The 17,767-nt window shown below is 35.3% G+C and overlaps 1 protein-coding gene across 1 annotated transcript; it reads right to left on the bottom strand.

Annotated features, from left to right (window-relative positions):
- Positions 1-2,831: 2,831 nt before the first annotated feature.
- LOC140145944 (uncharacterized) lies at positions 2,832-12,359 on the bottom strand. The gene is made up of 5 exons (XM_072167685.1): positions 12,304-12,359; positions 11,115-11,476; positions 10,068-10,143; positions 8,749-8,775; positions 2,832-7,818 (listed from the first exon to the last, which is right to left on the bottom strand). The coding sequence occupies exons 2-5, from the start codon at positions 11,158-11,160 to the stop codon at positions 5,748-5,750; spliced, it is 2,220 nt and encodes a 739-aa protein (XP_072023786.1). The 5' UTR covers positions 11,161-11,476; positions 12,304-12,359; the 3' UTR covers positions 2,832-5,747.
- Positions 12,360-17,767: the final 5,408 nt, after the last annotated feature.

Below are 17,767 nucleotides of genomic sequence, written 5' to 3'. Positions count from 1 at the left end.
TTTTCGCTCACGCTTCGCAAAGTGGACCTTTTCGAAACTTTTAGTGATCATAGGGGCACCTTCCAACGCTCCTGGTTTCTGACTAAAGTAACCTCATATTTGGCCATTTTAGACTAAAAAGTGCCAATTTTTTCGCGCTTCGCGCGACTTTATTTTTACATTTCCACCATAATACACTTCTCGCACATTTGTACCATGAATTTGCCTAAAACCAGCGGGCTGAAAGTCGGGCCCGTGAATGAAATCCATAAAAATATGCGGTTAGAAAATAAATAAATAACCCTAAAAGGGGTGAAAATGGTGCATCAAATGGCTTCATTTGTGCTTTCATTTTGAAAATTTTCCCAATTCTGAGGGGGGCACATCCCCCCTCAGACACCCCCCTGCGTCGCGCAAGCGCGACGGGCAGCGCTATCGCGCTGCATAACAAATTTCCACAATTGTTTTGCCCCCCCTATCAAAATACCCTGGCGCCGCCCCTGCTCAGACCTATCGAATTGCATTCTGAATACGAAGCATGTCTTTCTGGTATCAAATAATTTTCATTTTTTGAAAATCACAATATAATACAAATTTGATGACAAATTATAAAAATTTGATATTTTTCAAATTTTTGATATATAACAGTCCTCGAAGTAAATTATATAAATCTAATGACATATTCTTAAAGTGTATGTAGCAGGGAGGAAAAGCCGACGATCAATTGAAAATTTTGACCTTTCATATTGAAGATATGGATTTTTTCCCCCAAAAGACCTAATTTTTTTTGGTGTTTTGGGAAAAAAAAATCCATATCTTCAATACTGAAAGGTCAAAATTTTCAATTGATCGTCGGGCTTTTCATCCCACCTACATACACTTTAAGTATAAATCATCAGATTTATAAAGTTTACTTCAAGTACTGTTAAATATCAAAAATATCAATTTTTAATGATTTACCATAAAATGTGTATTAAATTGCAATTTCAAAAATCAAAATTATTTGATATCAGAATGACATTCTTCGATTCAGAATGCAATTCGATATGTCTGATGTGCTCTAATGTCCCACAATAAATACTGTCCAAGCGTTCATAACCCAGCCCTTAAGGCACACAAGACCTATAAAAGTGCCAAGCAATGTTTGCATTCCTAGACAATTAAACATTTCCATTTCTTTCTTGGAACATCTTCGAGATGTTAAACAAGGCAATAAGACATTATAAAATACTATAACAAGCCTTTAAGGTTACGGAGGGTGAAAATTCCACTCAACTTGTCTTTTGTTTTTTAATTTTTATTTATGAAGTATATGTATATATTAAACATCTCAGAGATGTAGATTGAAAAAATTGTATCAACAAAGTATTTTTTAAGTTATTTTTGTGTATCAATATTTGCTCTAGATATCCCACAGCACTAATTCTTTTTTAAAGACAGTTCTTGTTTTAAGGGGACACTACACTAAATCCTTCCGCATTTGGTGTAACTCATGGAAGAAAGAGGTGTGAGGGGCTATCATTTTCTCTTTGGAAGGGGGAATCCCAAATATACATGGGGGCCCGTGGGTTAGATTTTAAAAGGTATGCCAACATTTCCTGTCATCCTCCCTGGCCCTGCTCTCGGCCAGCCTAACTTTGCCAATGTGGAAACTTTAAATGGCCTAGATATTATGATGCAGATTTGAATGTTTCTGTAGTGTTTCCTAAGCCTTATAAAGATGCACTGTAAATGTTTGCCAAAACTGCTCCCCCTCCCCCATTCTACCCTCCCCAGGACTCATAATTATTATGCACCTAGTTACTTTATTGTATTTTCACATGTATATCAATGGGACATTTATTTAGTGATGTGCCCCCTTATAGTGATTATTATTCCAGTGCATGAACTGGCAACCCTATCATTTTCATTTGATTGCTAAAATCACTGAAGCATATGCACAGTGGAGCATGAGTATTCAACCAGCACTATACTAGACAAAATCAATAAAATAAGTACTATCACCTTGGCCCTGGCAACACTAACTAGCATTGTAAACAAGTTAGCACATGGTTTGAACATGATAATAGATAGTGTGGAAGTTTTGGCAGAAATTTGTCAATTTCTGCAAGTTTTGTGAAAATCAATTGATACTTCCCATGCAGTAAGGATTATCAGTAGTAATACAGGAGCACTGCACCTGGAATACTATGGGATTGTGAATTGATACTGTGAAATAGCAGAAAATGTGAGTACTTGAAACTAAATGTGTGGATATCTCAGAACTCCATTTTGGACCATTTGGCCTGATATGCTGAGATGAAATAAATTAGTTTTAATGTTTCCCGTAGCTGATTCATAAAATTTTGATATGCATGTGTTAGCTGATACTTCAAAGAAATAATGTAGGGAATAATTGTGTCAATATATTGGCACACTAAATTAATATTGTTGTTGCAAAAAGACGACATTTACCCCATCATTTTCATTGACATTCTGTGAACATGTAAGCTTACTGTTTTAAATCAGGAGGACCTATCGAAAGAATAAATATGTACATTATTTCATTGGTTTGTTTGTAACACATATGCGAAATCGCAATGAAATTGGACCCTCTCCCCATATTTTCCTGGCCTCTTTCCCAAAAAACCTCATGCTCATGAAATTGAACACAAATTGAAACACTTACAAAGTACATTTGTGTATGAGCTATGACGTTAAAAGTATTACAATAATAATCATTAGAGTGTCATCTTTAAGATGAAGTATGATTTTAGGCCTGCCATGTTTATTTTTGAAAAACAAAATATTTTAGGTGGCTACGTGCAGCCAATTTGCCTACACAAAAGTTCAAAATCCTGTATAACCTTAACGTAAGTTTAAGCCTTAACTAATTACATATCAAATCTACTGTTAAAAAATCCTATTGGACTTGCATGAAATCTTGTGAATCTGTGAATACATGGACATATCTACAGACCATTTACCAACTGGCAAAGTCCCACCAGTACCTGTTAATGAGGGCCAATCATTCCAAGGAATGCATCATGCTAAACTAGGCCCTACTTCACACATACCACATAATGGTACGTCTTTTGCATAAAAGCAGAGACACACAACATCCTATTGCATAAATGCAGCCCTCATGAATATGTGAGAATTCTCATTGCATTCAACATGTTCAACCCACAGGGACTTTGTCTGTTGTTGCATGGTTTGTATCTCTGTAGTCTACATGTAGGCCTATGGCATAGACATTTTGCCATCATAATGTTCTCATCCAACATTGTTCCATATGATTTGATAGCACTTATCATGGGATAATGCATAGAGCTACTTGGCACAACATTACAACATAATTCAGCTATAACAACAACAAATAACATAATATCAAATAATAATAAAAGTGGTCCAATAAAACCTTAAAACCTGAACACAAATGCATAATCTTAGAGAGGTATTTGATGTGCCAACTGGAAAGTAGATTTTGATACTTGATAACTGACAAAAGAACTGACCTGAACTGTTCGGCTGGTTTATAACCAGGGCAGTGGTATAACACATGGTAGGGGCAGGGGGCTTGAACTGGCAGTCATACTAGTGGAGTAAATGAAATGTGGACATAATTCTTATTTGATGGATCAACCATTACGTCTTCAGCTAGGCTGTATGATATTGACCTTAATTACCAGTCACTTTCTGTACGTGTCATTTGATGAGTAAAGTTCTTTATAATTCTGTTCCAACTGTGTTACAGTCAGTCTACTCTGAAGTACAAAGTACAGACGCGGACGCACACATTGTGCCGACTTTGAAGGCACACATATCTGCAGCCTAGACGCAGCACTGCGCACTGTTTACGTGCTGTATACGTTGTCACTTTGTACTTCAAGTGGACAAACTGTAGAGTTTGGACATGATATTGACTGGAAATGACTGGAATTTAAGGTAAATATCAACACAACCCTTCTGTAGACTGACAGTTACAAGAACGGTTCAGCCATCAAATATGTATGTCCTGTCACAGGCTCTCTTCATATAGACGGTCTGTGGTCTGGTTATCCATAATTAATTTACTCTTCAAATTGCAAGCTTCCCAGGTGGATGAGATGAGAGTCTATACAGTTTGTGTCTATATGGGGTGTCTAGATGGCACCCCTCTGAAAGTGCATTTGCCCCTCATATATACCCTTAAATGAAATTCTAGTAATGGCACTGAACCAAATTTCATTTACCAAAACCCAATGTAACTCGACATGATGTATACACTGAACAACTGTGCAATCAATATGTTACACGATCTGCTCCATGGGGGCCAAAGGAGGCATTTTTGACATTTGAGTTACTACAATTATTACCTTATGCAAACATTATATCATATACTGAAACACCAAAGGTTTAGCATCATAATAGCATTACTTGGTTATAAAGTTTTGTGATTTCTATTTTCTTATGTATTTTACTGCTTTTTTTACTCCATATTTTTGCCTTTATCTCAATTTCAAATTTGTCACCTTTGGCCCCCATGGACCAGATCATGTCGCATATACTACATGTATAATACACATAAAGTTGGGATGAGTTCAAGTTTTAGTTTTACAGTTCTATGATCTGACACTTGGTCAAAACCACAATATGTGTGGATGACTTACTACCAGAACTGGTCATGTCCATGTTTTTAGTTTGATTCTCTCTGTTAAATCAGAAATTCAAGCAAAATTAATAATTTTCCAATGCTCCTTGATATGATAAACACCTCTGGCACATTGATGATGTCTAAGTTCATTGATGCTATGGTTGACCAAATCTGAATACACATAAATAACTGGATATAACTAGTTCTGGCTCTAATAAGCTCTCAATAAAACTTAGTTGATCAAATTATTACAAAATGTACATTACACATTTTGTGAAAACAAGTACCTGTCGACAACAAACTATATTTACAACCACAAAAGATTAATTATATTTATTGGCACATAAATTCAAAATGACTTAGATGGTTATCTTTAAATTTGAGTTAAACATCACTAAACCAAAATCATAATACAACCTCCATTAGCATTACTTGAATCTGTATACCAATAACAATACCAAACTTGCAAAAATGAAGGAACTTTAGAAAAGCAGGTTTTCTTGTGCATGTCAAGTCTAACAAAATCATCAGGATCATGTTTAAAGCATCCAAGGACAGACCAAAGAAAAATGATCACTCTTGTGTATGGCATTAAGTGCAACAAGTGTTCCTTGTATTACATTGAAAACATAAGAGGGATACCTCTCCAGTTGGTCAGAGGGACACACATTCATTGAACAAATATTGAAATTCTGGATACTGACTCCAGATAGTTTTAACAGAATATAGGATGCATATTACATTGCCGCAATGGATGCCACCACCTGCTCCCCATCTACAACTCCATCATCAATTCATGTGACTCCAGTTCATCCTGCGAGTTCTATGACCAACTTTTTTGCATGGTCCCATGGATACCATGGATATGAAGATCAAATATTAAAAGTAAGTCACTAATTTGTTGATATAATGGTTTTCCTGCAAAAATGACATTATTCTATGAGAAGTAGAGGCGAGTTGTACAAGCAAGTACAAAATTGCTGGGACACTTTTGTTCACTGACCCTACCCGTTCAAAATAGGTTGTATTATAAGTAAACAGAATATCATTATATGCAATTCCCATGGACACTTTTATTTAATTCCAGGCACAAAATATGAACAAATGTCCCATGGAATTTTACACTTGATTGCAGCAACATGAACTCTTGATGTTAATTTTGTGATCCCCCATAACTTTTCCTCATGACTGGTCCCTTGTGCCTGTTGACTCCACCACTGGACTTCAACCCAGCACCACCTGGTGCTTTCAGTCTGTGCTGTAACTCTTCCTCCATACTAAATCTTGCAGTGCCCTCATTAGGGCTCAATGATGCCCTCTGTGGTGGCCAATGGTCAGTGTTTACTCTCCTTTTGGGAGGTGAATATCGGACTATATCAGCTGGTTGTGGAGCAGGTGTCTTGTTAACCTGAACAGGTGGCTTTGGTTTAGGTTTTGACACATGCTGAATAGCTACTAACTTCTCCTGTTGTATCTTTTCTAACATTGCTATTGTCTGTGACATTCTATCAGGTTTCTTATCTTCCTGTTTACTATCAGTACCTTTTAAAGCATTTCTTGTTTTCTTATTGTCTTTCTGCGGACTCTGTAGTCTTTTGGTATCTAGAACATTGCCACTTGAAGCTGTGTTTTGTAAGTCATTTTGTTCCACCTTAGGTGAACTGGAATCACTTGTTTCACTTTTTTGTACATGTACTGAATCTTGTCCATCAGAAACCTTATCAACAGGATATTCACTCTGCATATTTACATCTTTCTTCTGATCCACCTTTGTTTCAATTTCTGATTTTTGGTTCTGAATACTGTCATGAGATGGTTTTGGTTCTGCACTGACAACCTCCTCTGAATCCTGGTTCCTATCTTCTTTCAACTTGTCACTCTCTTCTTGATCCACTTGTTGAATGACTGGATTGTCAATGGAAGATTTGCTCTCCACACTTTCATCACCTTTTTTGGACTCCTCCGATTTCAAGTTCTCAATTACAGTGCCATTTGCTTGAGGAAGTTCATCATTAGACTCTTTTTCATCTTGTGATTTCTCTTTACTAGATACATCTTCATTTGAGTGACTGCTTGGTTTGTCATCATTTGGACTTGTTTCAATATAACTCTTCCCTTCATCCTTCACACTTGTTTCTTGCTGTTCATCACTGCGTCCATCATCCCCAGATGCAGAGCTTTCTGCCTTCATACTGCCATCCTCCTCACCAGATACAGAAATGGCTTGCTGTGTGTCATCATCATCATCACAACATGTTTCGCCTCTTTTCAGAGCAAGTAAGCAAGCCCGTTTGACTTCACAAGTGACTTCACCTGTGTCTTCATCCAATTTTGCTTCATAATATTTACGTTTGTCTTCCGATTTCAACTGAGAAAGATGTGCTTTAACAGACTCCGGTATATCTTCACAATCTTCCTTTTGGTGGTGGTTGTCAGCATCCTGTTCTCCCACTAAACTTGTTGCACCATTAGGTGCCATTTCAGGTTCTGGTGGAGGTATACCATGTCCAGTTTTATCTTCATCTTGTTTACTATCTTCATCTCCATCTTCATCTTTCACCTCCTCTTCTGGTGCATTAGGAGGTGAGGCATCAGTCGCATGTTTTTGTGATGACTCAGCAGAGCCTATTTCTTCATGGGGTAACTTATGCTCAGAGTCATCATCATTTTGGGATGGTTGGGTTTCTTCATTTTTAATTGGGCTAGAACTCTCAGGTACTCCATTATCGGATGATGCAGGGGCACTTTCAACTTGCACATCATCAGATCCTATATCTTCATCACCAATTTTAACAATGTCTTCTTCCTGAACTGTTGGATTTTCTAATGGAACCATTCCATTTTCAATATGATTGTTCTCAGTAGCAGTTGTAAAATTAGCCCTTATAGACCCATTTGCGATATCATCGGCTGTATTTTTCTTTTTAGTACCACCTTTACTCAGTGAATTATTATTAAATTCTGAGTTAATCTCAACCGTGACTGTTGTCCTCTGCTTCATATCATTACTAATACCATTGGTAGTAGGCTCAAGACCCTTCATTTGCATAGATGTCTTATCTCCTCCCTTTCCTCCATGTTGCTTATTTGGACTATTTGATACCGTCTTGGTAACACTATTCTCATCCAATCTTTTTGGTTTATTGTTGGTTTCGTCAACTTCTTCATAACCTGGATTTGATTGGCCCTGCTTCTGCTTTGCCTTTGTGTCATTGGCTACAAGCCTATAAGTCATAAGGAAGGAAAAAAAGAGAACGGGAAAATTGAGACACTGCAAATCACTTAATTTTTTAAAGGCAAATTTTCATCATTGGATATGAATGTTGAACTGTGACACTTGTTACCCAACTTATTATCTTTCTAAATTTGTGGTCTTGAAAAGCAAAATCAATAAAAAAAAACATGAAAAGGGTGTGACCCATTCAACACCCTCATCCCTCATTTTTCTGCATCATGCTGATATTTTGGTACATATCAGTAGAAAGCTCATATTTTTCTTATAACCCAGTTATGCCCAAGATATATTTTGTGTATTATGTTGGGAACAAAAATGTGGTGAATTGTGGAACCCGAAATGGTAATTTTGAAATCAGTCAAAATAAGTATGCAGCTTTTGGTTGTTATTGAAGTTATGCAATCTACAAAACTAAGCCTGTTCTAATCACAGAACCAAATGATTCAATTTGGATAGTTTTTAGCAAAATGTTGGTAATGCGTATCTAATGTGGAATGAGTTGGAGAGCGTTGCATTTTAGTCTCTGGTGCATGAGGTCACAAGTTCAATTCCTGGCAGTGGTAATTGCTGGGATATTGACTTGGGGGGAAAAGGTCTGAACTTAATTGGTTAAATTAATGACTTTCTATTTTCCCCATGCCCATAGTGCACTTACAATTGGGTAAATAAATCATGAGGATACTCTGTCCTTTGGAGGAGCCATTAAGCTGTCAGTCTCAAGAACAGAGCAATATCTGTACATTTATCTTTTTGCATTCAATTTCAGTGTTGTGGTAAAATATGACTGTCTCAATCCATCCCTGTGCAGTTTGTATGGACTACAGTGGATATAAGCCCCCCCCCCATTGGAGACTTTCTTAGGTTACAAATAATGAAACATATTATTGGATTGAACTCATCACAGAAAACATTTACTTACTGATTCTTTTGTCCACTGTCTTTTTTCCTGTAAAATAAATAAATCAGAACATTTTTTATGATTCAATTTTAGGAATTATGTAACTACAATATTTTGAAATTTCACACCCATAATACAATGATTTTTCCCAATATCTAGTTTCTAAGACCCTATTTGTTACTTCAATATTTATACAATATTAATGTCTAAGATTAAAGTAAAATAACTTGTAATTGTCTGCTGTCTTGTAACTTCTAACCATATTATTTCATGGTTTATCATTTTTGTGTTTAATAGCATGAAACACTTCAACACAAATATTGCCACTTAGTCAAATATTGCCAGGTTTTTGCCTTCTTTCATACTGGTTGTGATATAAGGGGACCAAGCATAATATGTGAACAGATCTGATCCAATCAGGCTAAAGTGGGCAATAATGAAAGTGAAATATAGGCAAAACGTAAGGAGAAAAAACTTAAGAAAATAGACATAGAAAAGGTTCATAACTATGCAACCAAGTATTCAAGAGACCTGGAGATTCAACATCAGTAAGTGTATAAGTACTGAGCAAATTAGTAATGGAATTTTGACAAATATAAGCAAAAGTTTCTCTCCCGATTTGCGTCATTTGCATACATATGCATAGGTAAGACACATGTTGATAAGAACCACATCTGTGATGACTTGGACATTTGGAAATGTCATGCATCAAACTGCATGCTGCAGGAAAATATACAGTCTAATAAGCGGCTACATGAAATGTACCCGCAAACTCACAAGATACCTTGGATACCGAGTCATCCTTGGTCCCCTTGAAGCCATATTGTAACATTTCCATAAAAATAGATATTATGTATTTCTTTTCCATAAAAAGTATGTTAGTTTTTACTCTCAGATATGTTCCTTTTGAACACCTGAGGTACAACAAAGAAACAATCTAATCTAATCTGATATTGCCACTGCCGATCGATTGTGCTACGAGTCAGTTCTTTGATGTGTTTTGACTATCCTGTACGCTATGAACAATGTGTACGTACAGTGTTATCAACATGGCATGTGCATTTGACTAAAATTTTGATTGTGTGAATAAAATGAAAGGACACATTGTTTTATTTAAAAAAATCTTGAATTTTGTCATAAATACAGCACCTAAAGACATTTTTAGTTCATTATAAACATACATTACAATCGTGTAAAAATCAGAATTTAGACCAAACCTGAGGGCATCCTCCTCAGAAAATGATACAATATGGCTTTAACCCAAGTCAAGAGGATAATGATATATTGCTACATTCATTATGAGACAAGACAAGATAATTTCTTAATGCAATCACATTTACCTTCTACATCGGTATACTATGTATATCAAAATTAGTAGTACAACAAGTCCTGCTGTAGATGCTCCAATGATGAGGGCTGTAAAATGAGACAAAAGACAATGGTTAGCATGTATAGAAACACTAAGGTGGATTATGAAACATATTCTGCAAATTAGCAAATGTTTTAAGCAGGTTAAGGGGTGGGGTATGAACGTTTGGACAGTATTTATTGTGGGACATTAGAGCACATCAGACATATCGAATAGCATTCTGAGTACTGAAGAATGTCCTTCTGATATCAAATAATTTTGATTTTTTGAAATTAGCAATGTAATACACATTTTATGGCAAATAGTTAAAAATTGATATTTTTGATATTTAATGGTACTCGAAATAAACTTTATAAATCTGATGATTTATACTTAAAGTGTATGTAGGTGGGATGAAAAGAGGAGCGAGAAGGGAAGAGGGAGGGGAGAGAGATTCCAAAGGGGGAGAATAGATCAAATTAAAGTAAAAGAAAAATTCAGGAGAAGGGCGAGGCTCTAGGACTGGATGACTCCATATACCTGCCACAACTGCATGGTACATTTTTTTTTAAAATAGTCACATTAAAATGGACCAGTGTAACATCAAATTTGAGTTCGGACCTGTTGTATGCCTATCTCAAGATCCGACTTTGACAAGTTGTCGACAAAAGTAATACATCAATAAAGTCCACATTTAAGTTCAGACTGCATCGTTTATTTACATCAAAATATTACAAAAGGAAGTGTACTATTTCACCATATCATCCTCATCTTATGTTAAATTACTACTTCTTTATACCTAATTTAAGTTATTTTATGGTAAATAATGACTCAAAAATTTTTTAATGAATAGTTTTTTGTCGACAATTAGTCCATGCTTGTCGACAATCAGGAAAATTGCTTTGTTGACAAGTGTTGATAACAGCCTTGTTGACAACAACCCTAGAAGGTAATACCTAAAATTTTAAGCCTCTAATTACTCATTCAAATGAACTTTTTAAAGCATTATTAGAATCTTGAGATGCCCGTCTTTGCTTACCTAGATCTAATTCCGATGGAGGTGGTGTTGGGGAAGGATTATCCATGATGCTACCACAATGTTGTTGACACCCAACTACCACAAGTAATGTTGAACTTCTACCATTACCAGATATGTGAATTCACATCTGACAAGGCTGACATTCTGACTGCCACAAACATTATCTGTATTCATTCCAGGTTGACATTCCTATGTTTAGGATGATGGCTTCTAAATTATGCAAGTCACCACCGGCAATGTGCACTATCAATTCAATTCTCAGAAATGATAGCTGGATGAGACAATAGTCAATAAATGCAATTTACTCAACGTAATTGGTAACCAAGCATACTTCCGGTTGATGAAGAATTGGCACACTGGATCTGTAATGATGCAAATAATATCAATCAATTAGTGTTAATATGCACATATTCCCTCACACATACAATTCTCAATCAATCTATAGCAACATGTTATTGCTTCTTGGTCTATCAATTACTGGATTGTACTTTTTGGCATCAGAAGTTTATAAGATTTAAGCTATTGAATTGGTCAATCACTTATTAGCGGTTGACATGTGTCATGTTATACATACTGTCATGTAACGTAACTGTTACACATGTAATGTCACTGTTGTTATGTCATGATAAGTTCAATTCTCTTACTTGTTGATGTCATGTAAACACACGCATAACATTGAGCTACATAGGAAAAAATTACGGTAAACCTCTATGATAAGTTGAATGGGTTCTAGGCAAGGTTATGGCAAAGGTCTTTAATAAACATGGTCTTGCAAATTGAGAAGTGAAGAAGAGTGATCAGCATTTTCTCTCCTACTGAACACGCTCCTGTAACTCACCTAGTCTTCATCTGACCCAAAACGACAACAAAAGAACCTAAATAAAACCAAAGCAACACCATGCAAGTCTGTTTGAGAGTGCATAGTACCATGCATGTATACAATATCATGTGTGCAATGTTTGTTTGGGAGTGGTTGGGAGTAAGAGAGGTGTGTTTAGAGTCAATATAAATATATGCCATGTGCATGTAGGACATCGTGTGAATATGAATAAGTGTAGACTATATATGTACCTGAAGCTATACCTGAGAGCAGTCTTTACTTCAGGCAACATACTCACTGTTCACTACTTACATGTACTTCACTACTAAATAATACTATTTATTAGAAACTACTGATCATGTAACTTACATTTTTACCACTTGTATCATCAATTCATGCTTGGTTCACAACACAGCCATTTTTAAGTTCCGCAGGTAGCTCACTATATATATGTAGACCTAAATACAACAAACAACAAGAGTAAACATGATAAGAGATTGCATGAGTGAATACTAAAGAATGACCTAGAGCTCCAACTATGAACTCTGGACTACTTAACAGTACGATCGGAACTAAAATGGCAGCAATTCTGAATTCGATGTAGAGTAAATCAACTATGGGGTAAATATACTTTTAGTTTAAAAATTGATCTTGATGGTATATCCACTTCCGAGCTTCAGGCAAAATATATTTCAATAAATTTGTTCCTCCTATTAATTTCATAAGAAAAAGGAGCTGTTGAGTGAGCCCAATAGTCAGGAATAGAGTCCCATCAGTGCAGCCCCATGAGTCCATATAGAACTGGCAGTTTGAACAGGAGATGGGGCTGATCCTGTCCCCCACACCCCTCCCCCAATATTTATGAAAGTCTACCTATGCCTCTGGACTTATTAAACAAAATTGATATTTTCGTTTCCACTGTGGGAGAACGTAGTTTAGCAGTATGGCCTATTTCATGTGGGACATAGTATAATGTGTACTGAGTCAACACCAAACAGTATAGTGTACACAAACCACTTAAATAGGAAGCACACAACTTACTGACTTGAGTATCATTCATGCATACCAGGTATGATTTCACAGGCTGATGGCTACACACTTTTTCTTTCTCACAATTTAGCCATTAGTTCAGTGGTTGTTAACCCCAGTTTAAATAAGAATTACCGTATTTGTTCCATTAACCGCCTAGGGTGCTTAACAAAATCATTTTGGGTGGGTGCTAACTTTTTGATTCAGATTTGCATGGGCAGTTTATAACGAACTAATATCAGTTTGCTTATTGTAAAGTCACTGGGCTTATAGGGGGCATGGGCCATTAATGAAAAAAATATGGTAAATTAAATAATAAAACTAAATCATGGCTTCAAAGTTAAAATATTTAATGTGAATGAGACAGCTAGAGTGTAATATGAAGGTTGCTTCGATCTGGATCAGTAATAAAACTAAAATCAAGAGGGCTAGAAATTTGCATCCTCAGTTGGGTTGTACACCCAAAACATCAGTTGCACGCATGTACCAATAGGTAGAAAAAGGCTAATGCTGTGTTCCTACTTACGCACACTGTGTATACACATAAGACCATGATCAAATCTAAATGATAAGACAATGTTGGATTTTGAGAAGGTGCGGTTCACGAAACTGTGATAACAACATTTGCTAATGAATGAATCATTAATGGCTTGTACAATCCGCGAGTTCGATAATTCAGGACAGAGATGCATTGTGGGTAAAAATCTGGTGGGATATCTCCCTGGGGATATCACAGACAGGTTCACACAATATTTCAATGGTGATGAACTTTGCACTTTTTAAAAAACCTTTTTACCAATAATTATTGGGTCCGATTGTCCTCACAGAACTTTTAAATAACAATCAAAGGTCATTTGAACCTTTGAAGTGCCAGTGTTTTAAATGAAAAATTTCTGATCAGTAAAGTTCATTCCCACAGCTGTCTATGGAGGATTGAGTTGTTATATCTTGTTTCGCATTCCAGATTTTTACCCACAATGCACTCTGTTCTAAATTATCGAATTAGTTTATTCCAGTGATGGCCTATGATGCTTGATTGAAAACAAAATATAATTTTTAACTTCATCTTTGATTTTCCCTGTAAAAACTTAGCCAATTACAGACATACCGCTAGTGACCAATCACACTAGCATGCAATCATGTGATGTCCGATTATGGCAGCCAGTGCTGTGTAAATTTTCGAATGCATAACATATCACACAACACAGTCATTATAAATTGCACTTATGTACTACATAACAAAACACAGTCATTATGCTTTTCCATATCCTGCATTTGTGTCCAGGTATTTATAATTCATGATATGTGATTGGATTAAACACATCATGTTTATTCATGAGGTTATGCTTACCTTGCATTATCAACAACCCTTATTTATGGAATCACACTGATTCATAAAAACAACAAAAAACACAGTGAATGATTCAGAAATAATTTATTACCTTTTCATAAACTGTAATTTACTACATACATGTACATAATAATCAAAACAGTGCTTTGTAGTGACTGTTCACATTTCATGAGTTGTAAATCTGTTGTTTAACAACATCATAATCAAGAACAACAGTAACAAATACAAAAAATATAATACATTTATACAATAAAACTTAATATACAATGTATAATGGAGTTGTATGGTTTCTACAAGATATATGAGATTGTTCATTGTCCTTGCATGGGAAGCAATACCATTGAATATGTGACACAATCTGATCCATGGGGGCCAAAGGCGACAAATTTGAAATTGAGATAAAGGCAAAAATATGATTTAAACAAAACAACAAAATACATAAGAAAATAGACGTCACAAAACTTCATAACTTAAGAACCAAGTATGCTAGACCTTTGATATTTTCAGTATATGATATCCTAATGTTTGCAGAAGGTAATAATTATTTTAACTATATTTTCAAAAATGCCTCCTTTGGCCCCCATAGACCAGATCGTGTCACATATAAAAGTATTAACAAAGATGTACAGTGGTGGGGGCAAGAATATTTTAGGAGGGGGTGCAAAAATCTTTTAAAATGTGCCTAATATTTGGCACTTTTGGCCTAAAAAAATAGACATTTTCCTCATTTCTTGGGGAGTATGTTGGAGGAAAATCACAGATTTGGGGATGACCTCCCAACACCACCACTGCATGGGTCTGCTTGTATTCTCTTTACTTCTCAAGTTAATATTATCACATTCTCTTATCATACAAAAATACAAGGCCAATAAATTGGTGTAAAACTATAAACTAAATATTTCATATTTTTACAAAGGGATACAACAGTGAGATTTGTAATCCAGGCACAAATTTATGCATACTCATTTCTAAAATATACACTTCTTTCCATCTCTGAATTCTCTCAGCTTGAAAACCAAATGTTACTGATAATACATCTATGTAATACTGTTATCATATTGAATAATTCAGATATATTGTAAAATTTTATTGAAAATATAATATATGAACTGGACAGTTAATTAAAATAAAAATAACAATGAATGAACCTAGTGTTTTTAGCGTCTGTTGATTCCCATTTTGTCTCATACAAATTGTACAAAATTCAAATTTTGGCATAAAACAACTTGGTTTTCCAAACACTACATTTATTAATTCAGAGACCTGCTCAACCTAATCACACTGAAACCTACTTTAACTTTGGTCAAAGACATAAGACCTCAGCATACTTTTTAGGGTTGCATGACAAAGTCGCTAATAGTCGTAGTCACAACTATAAGTGATAGTGATAGTCATGAATTTTGACTAGGACAAAGGTAATCGACTAAAGATGACTATTTATTGTGTCCTCAAAACACATTACATAAGACAACTATAATAATACACATAAAGTTTGGCAAACTGATTGTTTGACATCCATACAAATGTTACTGATATTGTTTCTTATGTGCTAGTTTTCTTTGTTTTGATCATTGAATAGAAGCTTGGTTATATTGACAAAGATCATTAGGGTTCAGATGTTAAAACATTTGCATACTCTCACACATAAGCACTAATTCAGCTTGAAATGTGGGGGACACATCTCCCCCCCCCCCTCGCACACATTTAATATTATAAATACCAGAAAAAGTAAACACAAGTATTGTAATACCATGTGTCTTTGTATCATGTATTGCCTGCATCATTCATTCTTAAACATACCTTTGATTTGGCTTGAAACTTGAAAGATTTTACTCAAATTTTGACTTCAAAATAATGGTCAACAGTCGACTACTCACAACTGTTTGATGCTGACTAATAAAAAAGCTGAAGTCATGCAACTCTAATACTTTCCTAATTTTTACTGATCAGAGAATCAAGGTGCTCTATAAACCAAAAATTCACATTTGACCACACTTTTGTAGTAAAAATTACATAAAAATATCCAAGATACAATTTTTAGTGGTAAAACAAGTAGAAAATAGACTGCATATTCTTATTCTACACATAATTTGAACATGAATAAGAGAGTTTATTAAAACTTATTAACATGAGAACAACACAAAACCCACACTCATAAAATGTGATTAAATTGCTGATTTTAAAGATACTAGGATGCTCAGGGGCAGATCCAGGAATTTTCAATCGGTGGGGGTGCCGAGCCACCGCTACTGCAGCAGCACAAAGTCAGGCGCCGCTCTGCAAAAATATACAAAGTCAGGCGCTGCTCTGCAAAAATTAGTTCAGTGCAGTGTGCGCCCCCTCTAAATCCGCTCCTGATGCTAGTACTACTAAAAAGTACTGGTGACATAATAATCCCTTAAAATGTTAATTGACAAGAATCCATTTCCCCATGGCTACTCTATTTGAAAACCATACCACCAGCAAGACTTTGGAATGCCAACCAAATTCAAAATTTTTTAAATTATTCCAAATCTTGCCATATTCATCATAAATAGTCAATAAGGTATGGAAGATTTTGGTATTCAAAACAAAATGTTTCCAATTTGAGATCAAATTGTACAAATTTTTGATATATTACAACAATTTTCTGCTGCAATTTAACATAAAATAGTAAAAAATTCCAGCTGCACTGAACAAAAGGTGCAACTGGAAATCTCTGGAATTGAGATGGCGGTGAGATCTTCCACAGGGGGTATGTGAATTTTAAAAGGAATAGCCCATTCCATCACAATGCACTCATGACAACCATCTTTGTTTCCACTGAGTCATTCAATAAATCTGCCTTCACATATTGATATAAAAATAGAATCATCCCATAGTATTTTCACTTTTATATACAACAATTGCATACATTTACATACACAATATCTGAAGCAAACATTGACTTCTGAATCCTAACAATGGAATTGTGTTCTGAACAAACCTTTTCATTTGCATAGTAAAGTTTAATATTCTTGAAGAGCTACATGAATATTTACTTCATAGGTCTACATATTCCTGTAACATGTATCACACAAGTGGTGTGTGTGTTTTATATGTCATGTCTTTTGTTACTATTAACATATGTATATGCAAAAATTCAAATGTGCACAATTTGAACCAAAAATAACACTGCAAAAATCCCACCCAACTTTGTATGCAAAAAATGTATCAAAGTGGTAATATTTGAGACTTCAAGGGGCATTTTGTGATTCTTTCATCCTCTTTCTTGGGTATGGTTCAATAGATATCCATGATAAGAACCCATTTCCAACATTTCAGTTGATATGGACGTTTGCGAGTTACACATAATTACATGTATTACAATGCCCTATGACTGTCTGTTGACAGAAAGAAAATACAAATTGGATGATGTCTTTGTCAAAAGAACAAATCATCAAGTAAAGATATACATACAAACATTATGTACTC

The sequence above is a fragment of the Amphiura filiformis genome, chromosome 1 (genome assembly GCF_039555335.1).
Source record: "Amphiura filiformis chromosome 1, Afil_fr2py, whole genome shotgun sequence".
Taxonomy (NCBI): domain Eukaryota; kingdom Metazoa; phylum Echinodermata; class Ophiuroidea; order Amphilepidida; family Amphiuridae; genus Amphiura; species Amphiura filiformis.
The sequence above is the reverse complement of the archived record's forward strand: the minus strand, read 5'-3'. Positions and strand labels throughout refer to the sequence as shown.

What these genes read in the sequence shown, in the direction of transcription:
- LOC140145944 (XM_072167685.1), bottom strand. Translation starts at nt 11,160, where the DNA reads ATGGATAATCCTTCCCCAACACCACCTCCATCGGAATTAGATCTAG. An exon ending in ATAGTATACCGATGTAGAAG is followed by an intron (nt 8,776 to 10,067) that starts GTAAATGTGATT and finishes TTTATTTTACAG; the next exon opens with GAAAAAAGACAGTGGACAAA. An exon ending in GACAGTGGACAAAAGAATCA is followed by an intron (nt 7,819 to 8,748) that starts GTAAGTAAATGT and finishes TATGACTTATAG; the next exon opens with GCTTGTAGCCAATGACACAA.